General features: G+C 40.5%; 3 protein-coding genes across 5 annotated transcripts; 1 reads left to right on the forward strand and 2 right to left on the reverse strand.

The window, feature by feature from the left end:
- Nucleotides 1-1,545: 1,545 nt before the first annotated feature.
- Nucleotides 1,546-4,255, reverse strand: naa10 (N-alpha-acetyltransferase 10, NatA catalytic subuni). Its single transcript, XM_005732625.2, has 8 exons — nucleotides 4,034-4,255; nucleotides 3,805-3,903; nucleotides 3,626-3,684; nucleotides 3,495-3,540; nucleotides 3,003-3,118; nucleotides 2,808-2,852; nucleotides 2,227-2,311; nucleotides 1,546-2,069 (listed from the first exon to the last, which is right to left on the reverse strand). The coding sequence occupies exons 1-8, from the start codon at nucleotides 4,052-4,054 to the stop codon at nucleotides 1,887-1,889; spliced, it is 654 nt and encodes a 217-aa protein (XP_005732682.1). The 5' UTR covers nucleotides 4,055-4,255; the 3' UTR covers nucleotides 1,546-1,886.
- A 45-nt stretch (nucleotides 4,256-4,300) lies between these two features.
- LOC102212422 (ceramide kinase) lies at nucleotides 4,301-11,710 on the forward strand. 3 transcript variants are annotated; one of them, XM_005732628.1, is made up of 14 exons: nucleotides 4,301-4,363; nucleotides 5,270-5,483; nucleotides 6,481-6,576; nucleotides 6,764-6,901; nucleotides 7,053-7,181; nucleotides 7,270-7,333; nucleotides 7,427-7,572; nucleotides 7,661-7,735; nucleotides 8,584-8,736; nucleotides 9,017-9,122; nucleotides 9,648-9,751; nucleotides 10,482-10,678; nucleotides 10,758-11,068; nucleotides 11,227-11,710. In XM_005732628.1, the coding sequence occupies exons 2-14, from the start codon at nucleotides 5,360-5,362 to the stop codon at nucleotides 11,339-11,341; spliced, it is 1,758 nt and encodes a 585-aa protein (XP_005732685.1). In that variant the 5' UTR covers nucleotides 4,301-4,363; nucleotides 5,270-5,359; the 3' UTR covers nucleotides 11,342-11,710. The 3 variants fall into 3 exon arrangements, with proteins under 3 accessions (XP_005732685.1, XP_013766124.1, XP_013766125.1); XM_013910670.1 differs by lacking the exon at nucleotides 4,301-4,363 and having other exon boundaries at nucleotides 5,029-5,483; XM_013910671.1 differs by lacking the exon at nucleotides 4,301-4,363 and having other exon boundaries at nucleotides 5,029-5,483; nucleotides 8,587-8,736.
- Nucleotides 11,711-11,785: 75 nt separating this feature from the next.
- g6pd (glucose-6-phosphate dehydrogenase) lies at nucleotides 11,786-16,529 on the reverse strand. The gene is made up of 12 exons (XM_005732627.1): nucleotides 16,269-16,529; nucleotides 15,655-15,692; nucleotides 15,407-15,515; nucleotides 15,114-15,331; nucleotides 14,875-15,033; nucleotides 14,589-14,714; nucleotides 14,406-14,499; nucleotides 14,119-14,305; nucleotides 13,749-13,984; nucleotides 13,190-13,266; nucleotides 12,911-13,003; nucleotides 11,786-12,819 (listed from the first exon to the last, which is right to left on the reverse strand). The coding sequence occupies exons 1-12, from the start codon at nucleotides 16,467-16,469 to the stop codon at nucleotides 12,729-12,731; spliced, it is 1,629 nt and encodes a 542-aa protein (XP_005732684.1). The 5' UTR covers nucleotides 16,470-16,529; the 3' UTR covers nucleotides 11,786-12,728.
- Between the last annotated feature and the right edge of the window lie 166 nt (nucleotides 16,530-16,695).

A 16,695-nucleotide genomic window follows, 5' to 3' on the forward strand; every position in this document is an offset into this window, starting at 1 on the left:
CCTCTCTCTCTCTTTCGTGCCTCCTCTTGAACCCCACAGCAGGTTTTCAGTTCAGTCAAACAACAGCTGTTTTCACTGATTGGGCTCTCCTTGCCGGTTCCTGAGTGAAATCAGCTGCACTGAGCTGACTTCAGTTGAGGGGGAAAAAAGAAAGTTATTTTGAGTATTATTATTATTATTAGGTTTTTTTAAATATATATTTTTTATACACTGTCATGGCTACAATATGAGTGAGCGGGAGCAACCTTGACTTTAAAAAAACAAAACAGTCAGTTATGTAGATTAGGAGGGAAAAGAAAAACAGAAACAAAGACCACTGTTGCTATGAAATCATAACACAGAAAGATTTACAACAACATTATTGACTTCTCTGTCTGAGAGGTGTTAAACAGCCTGCTGGTGTGAAGCTGAGCTTCTTGCAATTTGTCAGAGAGAGGCTAACTCTTTCAAAGATCATTAGGCATAATTTGTTCTTATCTGTCACGTACTTCTCTTTCACTCGTTTCCTTCCTCAAACAGACAAACAGACGGTGTTGCACAAACAATTAAAAAAAAACAACTGGTATTTAACTTACGCATTCTGGATGACATTTGAGAAAGAACAGTTTGATTGAAGGGAGTCTCTGTTGAGTCCCAATGCAGCAGGGAGCTGTGTCTTTCAGTTTAAACCGAGAATGACCTTTGAACCTTGCTACACCCTACATAAAAGTAAACAAAATCTTTGAGCTCAACTGTAAACAGTCATGGCCCAACTATTCAGTTCACTGCAGGAAAAGTAAACTCATCTGAATTTAGTTACACTTAACTATGTCCCATTGTGACCTGTTATAGAGACCCATGACATTCCTGGCATTGAACTCTTGCTGTAGGTATTGTGAAAAGCCATGCAGTAGTCTTTCTCCGCCAGTAGGAGTCACTAAAGTATAAATTTGACAGTAAAGGCACTTCCCCACTTGTGAATAATAGGCTTAAAAATGGGCTGAGTAGATGACACTTTAATATGAACTTCAGCATTCCATTACTACATGGCATCGAACATGTTTCCACAGTGGCCGTGCTTACAAGCACTCACTTTTACAGATCAAAATCCTTCCGATTGAAGACTTTTGTGCCAGCTGTTCTAGTATTTACACCTACCTACACCAATACTGAACTGGTGGCATGCTCCAACCAGTTACCTGAGGACAGATATCTATGGTGTCCTTTCCATCTTGAATCGTATGTATTAAAAACAAACTCTTTGCAGAGGATTAGTTCAGCTTAGAAGCTACAGTACCATTTTGGAAAAAGGACGTAGCCCACAGAGGAAGAATGCAGACACAATGAGTTGGGTTAAATCCTTAACCTGGAAGAATTTTTCTTTTTATCCGTTTATTCCAACATCATCAACGTTTTTATCCTATTTTTTGGGTCTTTAACTTTTAATCAGATCGTCACTCACAATACCAAGGTGGCAGTTGAATAACTGTTATCAGACTGCTGGTTTTCGTTCAGAGATGCTCATTATTTGATGCCTTTTTTGACAAAAATGAAATACAAGAAGTATTATTTGACAGATTTATTCTGTTAAATAAAGACCAATTGAAAAGTACAGGCGGTCTTAAACCTCACACAGCTTTTACAATCACAGTAATCCAATAAAAATGACCAGACCAGTAATTAATTTGTATTTAATTTAGATAACTGAGTAGATTGAAGCTATTAACAAAGTCTCTGCTCATCACTGCAGAAAAAAAAACAACCCAGAATTACCAAAAATAAAAAAGTGACGTAAATGTTGGAGCATTTTTGGTGCCGAGATAATCAGTGTGTAAGGTCAGGGGAAATGGCAAATAGATAAAAACTGGATGCAAGGGATGATTTTAAAAATGTCTAAAGCTGCAGCGTCACTGTGAATCAGAAGAGGAATCTTTAACATCTGTGCTTTCTGTTGCCTCGCTGACTTCGCTCAGTTCTTTGCTCTCTCCTCCGCTGTCTCTCTCGCTTTCTCTCTCATGGTCACCGGACCCCGACGGACTTTGGCCAGATTGTGCCTCTTGACCCGGCACGCGTGCTCCGGGTTTCCTCAGCTGTGAGATGACCAGGGGACCCAAAAAAAAGAAAAGAAAAAAAAGTAACGCATTCAGATTTTGGTCACATGCTCATATTAAGGGGCAATTCAGAGTGAGTGACAATCAAACTAAAGTAGCTCATATTTTTTTTAAAAAAAGATGTAAAATCAAGTACCTCATCAGCCATGTGGGCCAGGTCTCTTTTCATGGCATAGGCATCCTCCCCATCTGCGTAGTATTTGGGCTCTACTTCACTAATCCTGTGAAGGGACAAGATAGTAGATCAGTTAAAGTTGGTGCAAAAACATTCGGCTGTTCAGCACATTTTCAAACTGAATTTTAATGGATTTTAAAAATGAGAGTTATAGTTGAAACTATCACTAATCCAACCAACATTCTTTCATCTATATACACAAAGAAACAATCATGTAGGAAATGACCCTTAAAACTATTTTTAAAGCATGGTGAGGGAAAGAAAAAAGTAGACTGAGCCTTTAGAGACTTTAAAAAACAAAACAAAACCCAGTAGTACCTGGGAATAACAATCTTATAATTATCTACCAATATAAGTAGCCATCACATTTGTGATACAGTTATCTGATTAATTATACTAAACACAGGTCAAATTATATCGACTACCAGTATAATTAAACTATTGTAGCCCAGCTGATGTAAATAAAATAAAAGTTGTAGTAGTACATGAATTACATTTAAAAAACTTAACAGTAATGTTGCTAGAGACACAGAAATACTTACTGGAATTTAAGTGTGTTTGAGTACAGGTGCAGGGCAGCTCGGTTGCTGCAGTGGGGAGAAAACATTTCTTGAAAACAGGAGCACTTACAGATACAATTGGAGTCAGAACACATTTTGTACATAGGAATTCATACAATCATTTATGTACACAAAGAGATAAACCCTAGTTTGCAACAAGCCAAGAGTCCGCAGTACCTCTTGCGAACATGAAGTGAGACATATTTAGCATTGAAGTTTTCTATCATGGCCCGACTGGCTTGATCCATCAGCTTCTGAGCCAGTCCCAGACGTCGGTGGGACCGCTTTACTGCCTAGAAGACAGAGTGTTTTAGGTGAAGCTGGTGGTTTAAGAGCTAAAGATGTTAAGATTTGAACTGGGAGTAACCAAGAAGGATGCGATCAGAAATTAGTACATCAGAGAGACAGCTCAGGATGAGCAGTTTGGAGATAAAGAGGCAAAGATGAGCTAGTTTGCAAATGTGCAATGGAATAATAGTGGATATATTATGGAGGTGCCAGACAGTAAGAAGTGATGAAAACCATGAAGAATGACAGAGGAAATGCTAGCAACATGATGAGATTGGAGGCAGATCCGCTGTGGTGAACCCCCTAAAGGAGCACCCAACAGAATATGAAGGAAAAAGAGGCAAAGGAGTTGTCTGAGGTGTCGCAGGTGCTCCGACTCACCAGGGATGTTATGTGTCCATGAGGTACATCATCTGGGTCCTCCTCCCTATAAAGAGTTTGCAAAAGTCATAAGAATCAATGCGTTTTCTTAAAAGTGACAGCAGGATACAAATATGCTCGCTAATACTTACATCTTTGCGAGCACATATCCCACAATTTTCCCATTTTCATCCTCTGCTATATATGAGAGCTGGAACGATTTAAACGGAAGAACAATTAGAGACATAACCGTACACATTGTAATGGTATGTATGATAGGAGCAGTGCCATTAGCAGAGACAGGGAAACTGGAATCAGCACTGCTCGTTACCTGTGGCCATGACAAGCCGTGATAGAAGTAGTATTTCATCTGATAATTTTCTGGAAGACACAGCAGGTTACAGTGCTGCATGTTCATTAGGTCCTCCGGCTGAAAGAAACACATAAAAAGGGTCACACAGCTGACCGGCGATATCTGCTCAGCTAAACTGCAGCCTGTAACGTTAGCTTAGCTCTGTGCAGAAACAGCGTGGCTCTCGAGTGAATTTCTCTATACTTACCCGTGCGTTTCGTATGTTCATTTTCCAATATCAATTACTAACAAGATTATGAAAATCAAAAAAATCTATTATACTACACTGGTCAAGTGATTCATAACAGTTCCCCTACGGGGTTAAAGAGCCTGTTTCGCTAGCTAACTAAATGGACCTGCTAGCAAGGAAAGCAAGAGGAAGGAGCGTGCCACAATAACGTCATACACGTCCGCTCTGCCGGGATTTCAGAATAAAAGTTGTACCTATTGTATTAATCGGATTTATTTTGGAAAAAAAAAAGTGGCCATAAACCCTTGCTGTGGCCCGACGGTGGCTAACATAGACAGACAACTATAGGTAATTTGAGCTTATACATTTTTGTAAATTAACACGGAACTGATGCACACATTTTACTAGACAACATTCTCTGTTTAGATGAAGATTTTTAAATAATATGATAAAAAATGCAACACATTTTCAAACACTTCCAAACACAAAAGAGGATTTTTTAATAGACACTGGATTAAACAAACTGTTGTTGAAAAAGTTTATATTAGAGATTTTTAAAAAATGTAAGAGCAATCCCACAAAACAAAAACAAACAAAACAAAACCAAAAAAGCCTGCTAAAATATAAAAATGTTGCTTCAGCACTAATCAATTAATACTCTCAACCTTCGGATAAACTGCTTTTTGCAGTAAACGATAGTTTAGTTAGATAGTTATTTATTTTACTTTGCTGTCCTCCTTGCTGCATATGTCAGATTTATAGTGTGTCTCATTCTGTTATTTAAAAGTCTCATCCTTGTTAAAAAAAATAAATTACGGTAGACTGTAATTTTAAATACCATCTATCTTCTACTTGTCGCCCTATATTAGTCTACAACATGTATTATTAGTTTTAATATTTGATGATTTACAGAGGCTTCCACACTCAAAATATTTAGATGACGTATTTAAATGCATTTAAATTCCCCATTCTGTCAACGAAGCAATGCTTTTAGGTCAATCAAACAGCGAGAAAGCACACATTCGCGTCAGATTAGCCTACTTGGCCACATTGCTCCAGGTAAACACCTGGCATCCAATCAGCAGCGAAACATGCAAATCGAGCAGGTATCAGAAGAGCAGGGTGCAGATAGGAAATCGGTATTTTCAGAATAACGCCCGTGTATCGGGCGGTGACTTCAGCATTTTAAAGGAATAATACTCTGAGCCTGTATTCAGAAACTGAGTTCAGATCGCCGGTGTCTGCACTTCTCAGGCATGCAAACACCATGGGCATAAAGTGTGATCAGGAACGCGTTTTGGCATAAGGGAAAGACTGACTCTGTGACTGAGAGCGCTTTTCCAGATGGAGACTGACCTGAGGTTGGAGTCAAGTTTGTGGATCGGAAATAAAAGATATCGGGCCGTCCTCACAGGTTGGCATTTGAAATGGACTGAGGCGGATAAAAAGAATGGTGACAAGAAAACAGGTAAGTGCTCGTGTATCTCCCTCACATCTGTATCCTAGATGTTTAATGGGGCTTTATAGAGACTGTGTTTAAATGAGAGCGCGACACAAACACTCAGAAAGTTTCACAATGCACTTCTCCCCTGTTTTACTTAACATTTAAAGAGCCAAATATAAATGTGCACACATGGACCACTTTGCAACACCACATTTAAAAGAGAAAGTCTGCTTCGTCTGCACTGTACTGACATAAACTGAACTGAACTGACAAAAAAAGACAGTGGCCTACACCACAAACACCAATTACAAACTAGGCGTTAAGTTTGAACACAAGAAGGGGCACAATTGAATCTAAGGGCATGCAGAAAACGTGAAGAACGAGTTGAGCAGCACAAACATGACACATGACCTACAAAGGTAGTTTACTAAAAACACAGGCACAAACACACCCACCTCCTGGCATAATATTATACGCCAACACTGAGCTTAAATTCTAGTTTGCATTTTTTTTAAAAAGAGAAAAGTGGGGGTTTTTTTCTGTCTCATCCACAAATATAGGCGAAAAAATATTTTAATACTGTCCAGTTAAAACCACTAACACATTGTGATTTATGATACACTGCCATAGTAAATTATGTAGAATTTGATCCTTTTAGGTGTGCCAGTCAGTCAGCAGACACAATAAGCCTTCTCCATCTTGTGTTTTTAAAGGTATCACACAAACAATAGCTCAGCTCTATTCAAGCGTCCTCGTGAGCCACCGCATCTTAATAAAGCAGCAGCATAAACGAATAGGGGCACCATGATGAAACTGAAGCAGCATGGAATTTCAGCTAGCATTATTGTATTGTTTGGGCCTGAGACCTGGCAAGGAACCAGCTGTATCATGCATTAATTTCTATGACAAGTGAAAAATGAGAAACAATCCTTTTGTAGAGTTAAAAAGTTCACTCAGTTGCAGCGACACAAAGAAACATGTTTACTCAATGTTTTCACATTGTGCGTTTGCGCGATTGAAGTTTCAGTACCTGTGGCAGAGGTGGTTGGAGTGGAGAACGGTCGGGTGGAGATCTTGCCCCAGAAGTCAGTTGAAGACACAGACAAAGATTTCACAGGTGGGTTTTAGATGACGGTGTAGTTCGAAAACTAGACACCCAAGTTCACAGCTTACTTTACAATTTTGTGCAATGTGTGCCTGTAGCCCCCCCTACTATCATCATCACCACCACCACCACTTCCAACAGTTGATACTATGGTTTTACAGCATGGTTTCCATTTCTTGTATCTGTCATCTGCCTTCAGTTTTCTACATCAAGCGTAGCAGGAGTAGAAGCACTTATGGGTTGTTGTGGAGCCTGGGCCGGACCCAGTTCAGCTGCCCCAGTCGGGTCCTCAGAGACCAGTGGACAAATCACCTAAGGACTGCCCTCAAAACTCACAGTAGGGGTGGATAATTGGACTAGAAACACAGCTGATATTTAACCTTGTATTTCTCCTAAATAGACTATTATTTTACTTTAACAAAAAAAAAATCTGTTGCATATCTGACGTTTTGAGCTCCCATCTGTGATATTCAACATGCATCTTTCAGGTCCTTTGCGTCCACATAGACTGTTGGTGTTCATCAACCCATTTGGAGGAAAAAAGAAAGGAAGAGAGATCTACCATTCACTTGTTGCCCCTCTGTTTGAGCTGGCTGGGATCAGCTCTCATGTTATAGGTAAACTGATCGCACAGTTGATGTTTAAAGTTTAACTCTGACATACAGCCTTACAGTTTACGTGTAATCATTATATAAACTTTTTCAGTGACTGAACGGGCTAACCAGGCCAGAGACCACCTCTTGAAGAAAGATCTGACGGGCTTTGATGGGTAAGCGCTATCAGCGCAGCGGTATAAATACTGTTGTGAAAGAGCACTGTGAGGTGCTTTCATAATAGAAACGATTATGTTTGTTTATTGCAGTGTGGTCTGTGTGGGTGGCGATGGCATGTTCAGTGAAGTACTTCATGGTTTGATTGGGCGGACACAACAAGAGGCAGGTCTTTGTGAGACTGATCCCGCTGTCACATTGCAGCCATGCCCACTTCATATTGGCATCATCCCTGCAGGTTGTTGTTCATAAGCAATTATAAACTGATGGCTTCAGATTTAATAAAGGTGTCACTCTCACTTCCTGATATATGTTATCTATTTTAGGTTCCACAGACTGTGTGTGTTATGCCACAGTGGGGGTTATTGATCCTGTTTCTTCAGCTTTGCACATCATTATTGGTGAGGAAATATTGCGTACGGTCATGTGAAAAAGAACGTTTTCACAAGACTCTCTGCAGCTGCGTGGAAACTAAGTACACCCCATGTCTCAAAGAACTATATTCAGTAGCAAAAACTTGAAATAATTATATTCGTATTACCACTCTTCTTTACAATTTAGCTTCAGTTCATTGAGGTTTGGATATTTTTGTTCATGCACAGGTCTCTTAAGGCCCTGTCTGGTCTGGACTTTTACTGGGTCATTGCAACATCTCGATTCTTTTCTTTTTAAGTTATTCTGTCGTAGATTTTGTGCTTGGGGTCATTGTCCTGTTGGATGACCCCATTTGGGGCAAGCATTAGCTGTCAAACAGATGGCCTCACATTTGACTCTAAAAAAACAAACCCAAATCCTCCGCCACCTTACGTCACAGTCGGTATTAGGTGTTCGTGGTGCTGTGCTTGGTTTTTAAGAAAAATAAAGCACCGTAATGTTAAGAAATGCCCTTATAAACTTTTCCAGATTGATGATTTTGAGGTCATTGCTGATGCCTTTCCTCCTTGGCATTGTGTTAGCAAACACCTGAATGCTCCAGATCTGCACACTGCAAAATCTTCTGCTTTTATCGAGGTGCTCACACTTATGATAATCAATAATCAAGTGCATTTGATTAGCAGTACCTGGATGCTACTTCCCCTCAAAATTCCTATGGAAGCAGTTAACGGTGTATCGATGTTTTCATAGAATCGCACAGTCTTGTGAAAACTTTCTTTCTCATGAATGTAAAGGGAGTGTAACCCTGATCATATATTTTTTTCAAAATTGGAACTGTATAAATAAGTTTGTATACCCACCCCTTGATGTCCAGGAGACTCTCAGCCATTAGACGTGTGTTCAGTTCACCATGCTTCCACCCTGGTACGCTACTCGGTATCTCTGGTGGGCTATGGCTTCTATGGAGACGTACTGGCTGAGAGTGAAAAACACCGCTGGATGGGACCTCTCAGATACGACTATTCAGGTCCAGACCGATGATTCTTTTAAAACAAAGCAAATGACAGTCTGCTGAAGAACATTCTGTCAGATTCTCTATATTTATTTTTATCTCAAAGTTAAAAATTCACCCTGAAACTGTAACTGTTATCAAGATGACCAAATTGAAAGTCTCTAGTGGCATCTGTGCTTCCCTTTTCAGCATTTGCTATAGTAAAACCACTGTTGTTCTATTTCAAAATCTTGCACATATACAGTATCTGGTGTTCTGTATTTTTACCCGACCTTAATTTTTTTCTTCTGTATAGGTACAGTTGTGTACCTGAGCAACAGAAGCTATGCGGGCATAGTTCAGTATCTACCAGCAGACCCACTGCTCTCCAGCCCTAAGGATAAAACGCGCTGCCTCTCAGGGTAAAACGCCTACTAGAAAGAGATAAAAAGAGACTGTGCTCTTCCTCCCATTGTTAATGTAACTGCAACTTTCACTTGCAAGTCAGGCCAAAACGTGACCTTGAAGAAAATATGAAAGCCTTTAACTTTTTTGTTACTCTGGTGGGGGTTTTAAAAAGGAAGATCATTTTTAATCTTTTAATTTGAAAGCGAGAAGGTGCCCTTGTGAGGAGCATCATTATTATTCAAGGACTAGTGAAATGGGTCAAATTCACTTTGAGATACTGTAACTGCTACCCCCTGTAGCAGGGACTCGGGTGTTGGTTGCTCGTTCCTTGAGGAGGGTAGAAGAGACATAGCAAGAGAAACTTGATCTAGTTGAAAGTTGAGACCAAGCCTCTTGTTAGTACCTTAGTTTTTGTTTGGAGCAGGTGTCTCTGGCTGTCAGCGAATGGATTATAATGCTCTTATGAATGCTGTTGCTAAGGTCAGGGAGCTTGTTAGTTCACAGACTTGAAGGAGAGTGAAACTCTTTGTTCTTTTTAGGTGCAATGTGTGCTCCAGAAGTACAGAGCGACTATTCCCACACACTTCTGATTCAGGCTCCCTGTACAGCTCCCACTTCAGCCAGTACAGCAATGACTCTGAAGGTAACGATACAAATACTCATAAATTCTAGTACATGATAACAAGATAACATCAGAGAGCTGCTGCAGATTGGTGCACATCTCAAATGTGGACTGTTGGTTTGAGCTTGACTGTGGAGGCTGTTTAAGTGCAGTGAACTCACTGTCATGTTCAAGAAACCAGTTTGGGATGATGAGAGAAGAAGCCATCCAAAGATGGGTACCCTGTGACACTGACTGACACCACCACTCTTAAGTGTTGATGCAAGGCAGGATGAATCATGTTTTTATGTTGTTTATGCCAAATTCTGACTCTACCAACAATCAAAACTGGAACAAAAGTGAACCACAAAAGATTTTTTTTCAGTGTTCTGTGGTCCAATTTCGGTGAGCCTGTGAAAATTATAGCCTCAATTTCCTGTTTTTAGCTGACAGCAGTCGCACCCAGTGTGGTCTTCTGCTGCAGCCCATCTGCTTCAAGATACAACTTTTTGTTTGTTCAGACGTGCCCTTCTCTATACCTTGGTTGTCACGACTGGTGGTTTGAGTTTTTCTTGCCTTCCTGTTGTTGTCCACAACACATATTGAAATAAGTAGAATCACACAAATGTTTTTCCCCATTTCCTTACTCTATTAAAAATTGCCTTATAACCCCTGGGGCACATTGGCCTAACATTATTTTCTTTTAGAAATCATCAACATCTGCTAAAATCGTTCTAATTGTAGTATCTCCAATCTCTTCGTCTCTCTTTAGGTGAATGGGTGAGTGTGGAGGGCAGGTTCAGGTGTGTATCGATCACTTGTATGTCCAGCTCATGTGCCAGGAGCCCATTAGGTCTCTCTCCGTCTGCTCATCTGGCAGATGGAACAGGGGATCTCATCCTAGTATGGGACACTCACCCACTGAGCTTCCTCAAGTTCCTCTACAGACACACAAGCACACAGGACCAGGTATATCACATTCAGCTGAAAACAAATGGACAGAGAAACTTTAGAAACTGCTTGACCCAATCGTTCCTGCTTCTCCTAGTTTGACCTGCCGTTTGTGGAGGTCCATCGAGTGAAGGCCGTCCGTTTCTCTCTCCCAGATGGCAGAGAAGAAGAGGTGCATGAAGGAATCGGAGAGCTGAATCGTGCAATAGAAGAGCGAGAATACGTGGACACTGTAAGCAGAAATGGATCTCAGCAGCAATTGGCACAGAGTGTGGTAGAGCGAGAGACGATGAACGAGCACAAAACAGTGGCTTCCATCCTGTGTGGTCTGTGCTGCAAAAAGACTCCAGCTGTGTCCGTGTGGAACTGTGATGGAGAGATTCTGCCTTTCACTGAGATCTTCTGCAGGTAAGAGCACCACCCAACATGTTGTTCTACAATTCAATTTTATTTATACGGTGCTAAATTACAACAGTTGCCTCATAGCCCTTTGTATTGTAGGGTAAAGATCCCACAATACGTTATGAAACATAAGATATATAATTAGATTTGTTCACTTCTGTCAGGATCCACGGTCAGCTGGTACGTCTGTACGCCAGGGGCATTGAGGACGGAGCAGCCATGCAGAACTGCAGCCAGGAGAGTGACAAGAATAAAAGTAGATGCATCACATACAAATAGTCTGAAGAATGGAGTGTTTGCATCGTGGGACTGATTTGTGAATTTATTAAAAGATTAAAAAGCCAGACTTGCTTTCTGTGATTGCCAAAAAGTTCCTTTTATTTCAGGTACTTCTATGGATTATCTTCATTGTAATAATGATGAAGACTATTTATTCTTAAATGTGCATGTGTGTGTTAGTTGACTACCGCTTGCTAATTTTGGGGGCTTTTTTTCTCAGTAAACTACATTAATTTATACAGTATGCGGCAAGTGAGCAGCTTGTGGTCTGAATTTTATTTATGTGCACAAGTTTTCAGAGAATAGAGTCATGGGAAATGCAAACAGAACTTGAAAGACAACAAAATCTTTGTGCAATGACTTTTTATTGCTTGACTTTTTATTGCTTGATTGTTCAGCAGCAGTGCAGATTGTATATCCAGCTGAATAAAAGGTGAATGATTACTGGTTCTACATTATCAGTGAACAATTTTCTAGCTTCACACAAATCTATGAAATGCATGACAATTTACAAACATATATGGCCCATTAAAATCATTACTTCAATAGGTTGTCACAAGAAACCACAAATAGTTGTTTAAAAAGATGTTTGTTCTTGCTGCACTTCAAAGTACTGGCAGGATCACTTAATGGTCTATTACTGATATTAAAGAAACTGTGCATGCAGTTCCAGTTAGGCCTTGAACCTGGCAGAGACAAAGTACAAGAACCAGAATCAATCTGGTGAAAACTGCTGATAGAAATAGAAAAATATAAAGCCATTTGAAAACATGTTTATGCATTGTAAGAGATTAACATGTTAGTAAGAGAGTTCTTAGTTTAGATTAGAACATACCTGAGAGTTGTTCTTACCGACGCCAGACATTTAAATGCGTTTCCTGCATGACTGATACTAAAAGAGGCTCCTGTTGTTACGAACCAGGCCAGCAGGTCCTTCTGGTATACATGGGTCTGTTTATGACTCCCATTGGGCATTAGTGACAGTTGTAAACAAAGGCCTTACAATACAGTGAACACTCTTGAATTCTTAAGAGTTAAATGGCACAGCCAGTAAATAATTATCCTATACTAGTATCTATAAGATACCATAAAGGTTGTAGATTTTCCATGTCCACAATGTCCAAAGGTCGTAGGAATACAGATATTTGCAATGCTTTTAAAAAAAATTGCAAGTAAAAGAGTGAATGATGATTTATTTAGAAATACCAGATTTACATCAAAATCAGACTGTTACAGCTTGTTTTAATCTCTGCTGTCATAATTAGTCATGAAAAGCAGTGCTTTCTTCTGTGCATGCAGAAATCAATCAAGTGCAGCAGTGACTGCAGTAAACTTGATTGTTTGTTTACAATCTTTTCTCAAGTACTTGATTGTGAGACAGAAAGAATTAAGCGGTGTGGGGCTGCACCCACTTGTATGTTCCCTCATAGCGAAATCCCACTCTCTTCAGGAGATCGTCTGCTTCTCTTGGACCACGACTGTGGACATAACAGATAAGATGGAAAGAAGAACTGTCACTGTTAAAGTATGATATGCGTATTTCATTCTGCCTGATAAAACAGTATTTACCTTCCATATGTGTAGGGAATGGGGCGTGGCTTCTCTTTCTCTACTTGGTGGAGGAGGGGGGTGAAGATCCTCCAGGCCTCCCGTAACTCATCACTGAGACAAAGATGAAAACATTTCAACAAAAAAATAAATAAAAAGAGGGAACACTGAAAATCACTGCCTAAAAAACTAAAAAGAGCTGTTTAAACGTGGCCGGTACACATCTCCAACTAAAAGTGTTGATAAAATATTTGGCAACAACTGTGCAGATGTGCTCATGTTTTCAATGATGGCACCAACCTGCGAACAAAATGCATTTGATTTCCACAGAAGACATCCAGTATGAGTCTTTCATAAGCATCTGGGAGCTTCACATCCTGCAGATAGACAGCAGCTGTTAAACTCCTACATGCATACTAAGTTCAAGTTTACTGGCCTACAGTATCAAGGATAAGTAACAATGGGACATCCACCATAAAAGTCTCAAAATGTATTAAATATAATATTATTTTAAAAGTGATTTATTGTGCTTTTTTCCAACTCCATCTATTGCCAAGAGAGTCTTTGAAGAACAGGTGGGTGTCACTGCTGTACTAACATCTGGAGCAATTTGTCTGAGATGACTGGATTAAGGATTTCCACACATACTGACATCATTTCAAGGTAGAACAACCCCCCCAAAAACTGAAGCAGTCTAAGCCTAAGGTTGTGGCTCACAAGGATTGCTCATAAATAAATTGTCTTTTCCTTACAGAATATATACATTCTGTAAGGAAAAGCATAATACGTTTCCTGCAAGAGTAAGAGTTGCTTCTGAAAGCTGGATTACAATTAATATTTTGACATGAGCTTGAGGCACCTTGTATCGACTCTTGTAGGTGAGATCCAGCTCAGTCTCCTCTGGATTGAAGTAAACTCCAGGCCTCTTGGTCATCATTTTTAAGTAAATGGCTTCATCTGGCTGCACCCGCACCACCAGCTCATTCCTCTGACAGCAATCACCAAAAATGTCTCCCGGCACGTCAGTAAACTGCAGACGTACTTCTGCTTTCCGCTCATTTAGTGCTTTACCACAGCGCAGAATAAAAGGAACTCCTGATGTACATGGTGTGCATGGTGCGATGACATGCATAATGGATGCAAAAGCAGAAGGAGAATTTAAGGAGGCTTGATAAAATGTAGACTAGGAGAGACAGGTGAGGAACAAAAAAGCTGGACTAAAGCCTCACCATCCCATCTCTCATTCTGGACATGCAGGACTGCTGTTGCAAAAGTTGGTGTCCAGGAGTCTTTGGGCACCGTGGGATCATCAAGGTATCCCAGTCTGGATTGACCTTCCCCTTCAGGATCTCCGACATACTGGCCAAGCACAACATCTGATACTTCAACAGGAGGTATACACTTCAACACCTTCACCTAGAGTTTGAGAAAAAAATGGGGTGGAGAAAGGATGGCGAAGACTTGATAATCGTGCTATGGAAAGCAATTCCCAAATTCTTCCAATCCCTGGTTTTACCTTCTCATCCCTCACGTCATCTGGACTGGTAGAAGGAGGTTTCTCCATTGCAACCAAACAGAGCATCTGGAGAAGATGGTTCTGCATGACATCTCTATATTAAGAAGAAAAGAAAGCAATGAGGGAAAGTTTACAAACTAGCTTTTTTTTAACTTACATTTATCTGAATGCAGTCTCTCTCACCGAATAATACCAAAGTCATCAAAGTATCCTCCACGGCCCTGAGTGCCAAAAGGCTCCTTGAAGGTGAGAACCACACAGGCCACACTGTTCCTGTTCCATATGGGTCCAAAAATGCGATTTCCAAACCTGGAAATGAGTGAGTAAAATATTACTAAAACAAAACAGGAGGATGGAAAAGTTGAATAGTAATGAATACTTCTGAAATTCAGCAATACTGTCTATGACAACCTGAAAGTTCATTCCTGTGATAAAGTCCACCCAAAAAAGTCTGTACTGAGCTTGTTACCTGAGCACCATGAGGTTCTGGACCATCTCTTTTCCCAGGTAGTGATCTATGCGGTAGATCTGGTTCTCTGTAAACAGGGACGACAGGTGGGTTGACAGTTCCTGTGAACTCTGGAGGTCACGACCAAAGGGCTTCTCGACAATTACCCTGTTCCAACCTCTGCCACAAAAACAGTGGATTAGGAAAATGCAATCAACACTAAGTGAGATATTGATTTTAAGGACTCGTCAGGTACTAACTTGAGGCTCATGCAGTGGGTTCTGATGTTTTTGCTGACATGATGGTAGACAGTCGGTGGTAGAGCCAGGTAGAAAAGTCTATTAGCGTTGGCGCCCCCAGGGAGAGATGACAGATGTTTGCTGAGTTGGTCGAAGGAGCTGCCGTCATCATACCTGCCACTCAGGTAGGAGTTTTTACTGAAGAAGGCTGATAGGTAGTCGCTTTCTTCATCACTGACCTGAGGAAGATGTGGAACAATTCTGAAAACACAAAATCTTATCTTTAATAGTCAAACACCCTTAAAAGGTATTACCTTCATGTGGGGCAGACATGCTGCCTTGATGTCCTCTACAGTCAAGCTGGACCGAGCAAAACCCACAAAAAACGTGTTGTCTGGAAGAAGGCCGTCTCTGAATAACCACCTGAAAAATTCAAAGGTAGCAATGCAGAAAACTTTGGCCAAAGGTCAAACTCTTCATTACACAAGGTGACCAAACAACTTTAAAGCACAGCTCTGTTATTAATGTAGCTGCTGTGTGCGTGCTGCAGTTCTTTACTCACCATAAGGTTGGATAGATCTTCTTTTTAGCAAGATCTCCCTGTTTAAATCATACAAATTTAAAAAACAAAACAAAAAAAAAAAGTTTCTTTAGATCTATTCACAGTGAACGGACACTCAGAGTCCAAAGACTAAGTAAACTTTGGAAATAATCACTGTGGTGCAAAAGAATCTGCAGAGTAATTAAATAAGTCACATTTTCCAGCAACACACCTGATCTGCAGAACTCAGACTTGTAAGTGTGAATTAGGTTACTTTAAAAAAACATTCATGACCGATAAACATGCAACTGGTACTCTGTTCCCGGCTCAAAGCCAAAAACGGTGAAAATGTTTTCGCTGCTAAATCATCAGCTTCTATTGTTGCTCAACAAAGGAAAAAGTAGATGCAGCACATTTCAAACTGCATGCGCTCACACCTGGCTTTCATTCGGATCACCACACTACAACAATATGTGAATTCTTTTTATGCACGTTTTTATTTCCTCAAACCAGCCCGTGACTTCAGACACCGCCATGTGTTTAGAATACGGTGCTACTACAAGACCAGTGACCACATTAAACGAGACATTTCATCATATGCTGCATGAAAGAGCAGTTTTAAGAGCTGTACTCACAGATGCTCCCAGTATGATGAATAAGTGTGTATTGGAATGACTTGACCGCTCCTCCCCGTAAAGCTCCCTCCTGAGCTGCCCAAACACCTCAGAGCGAGTCAGACTCTCTGAGCTCATCTTCTGACCCATCTGTTCTTCGACCGTCTGCTGTGACCACTCGTTTCCCTGTGGCTGCATGACACTCGACATTTCAGCTGTCATCCTCGCCTTGCAGAAAAGTTTCCCGACTGTGTGCTGCCACCTACTGTACAAAATGGGTAATGCATCTGTGCCATTACTTCCTTCAATGTAACCGCTGCCATTTATTCTTTGCCATAAATCTCATTTGCATATGAAATCAAGACTCCTCACAGTCCATCAGCTGAAGTTTGATGAACCTGCTCAGTGGCGTTAAGTCACATTTCAGGTCTAGTCACATGAATTTAAT

This window comes from Pundamilia nyererei, unplaced genomic scaffold, assembly GCF_000239375.1.
Source record: "Pundamilia nyererei isolate P.nyererei 1_Seehausen unplaced genomic scaffold, PunNye1.0 scaffold00047, whole genome shotgun sequence".
Lineage (NCBI taxonomy): Eukaryota > Metazoa > Chordata > Actinopteri > Cichliformes > Cichlidae > Pundamilia > Pundamilia nyererei.

Bases quoted from the DNA above. Each gene is read 5' to 3' on its own strand.
- naa10 (XM_005732625.2), bottom strand. From the start codon at position 4,054: ATGAACATACGAAACGCACGG. The intron at 3,541-3,625 runs GTAAGTATTAGC...AACTCTTTATAG, and splicing joins GGATATGTGCTCGCAAAGAT to GGAGGAGGACCCAGATGATG. The intron at 2,853-3,002 runs GTACTGCGGACT...TCCCCACTGCAG, and splicing joins TCACTTCATGTTCGCAAGAG to CAACCGAGCTGCCCTGCACC.
- g6pd (XM_005732627.1), bottom strand. From the start codon at position 16,469: ATGACAGCTGAAATGTCGAGTGTCATGCAGCCACAGGGAAACGAGTGG. The intron at 14,715-14,874 runs GTAACAAGCTCA...ACTCATTTCCAG, and splicing joins CAGAACCTCATGGTGCTCAG to GTTTGGAAATCGCATTTTTG. The intron at 13,985-14,118 runs GTGAGGCTTTAG...CATGTACATCAG, and splicing joins CCAGAATGAGAGATGGGATG to GAGTTCCTTTTATTCTGCGC.
- LOC102212422 (XM_005732628.1), top strand. From the start codon at position 5,360: ATGGAGACTGACCTGAGGTTGGAGTCAAGTTTGTGGATCGGAAATAAA. The intron at 6,577-6,763 runs GTGGGTTTTAGA...ATCTGCCTTCAG, and splicing joins CACAGACAAAGATTTCACAG to TTTTCTACATCAAGCGTAGC. The intron at 7,736-8,583 runs GTGAGGAAATAT...CTTGATGTCCAG, and splicing joins AGCTTTGCACATCATTATTG to GAGACTCTCAGCCATTAGAC.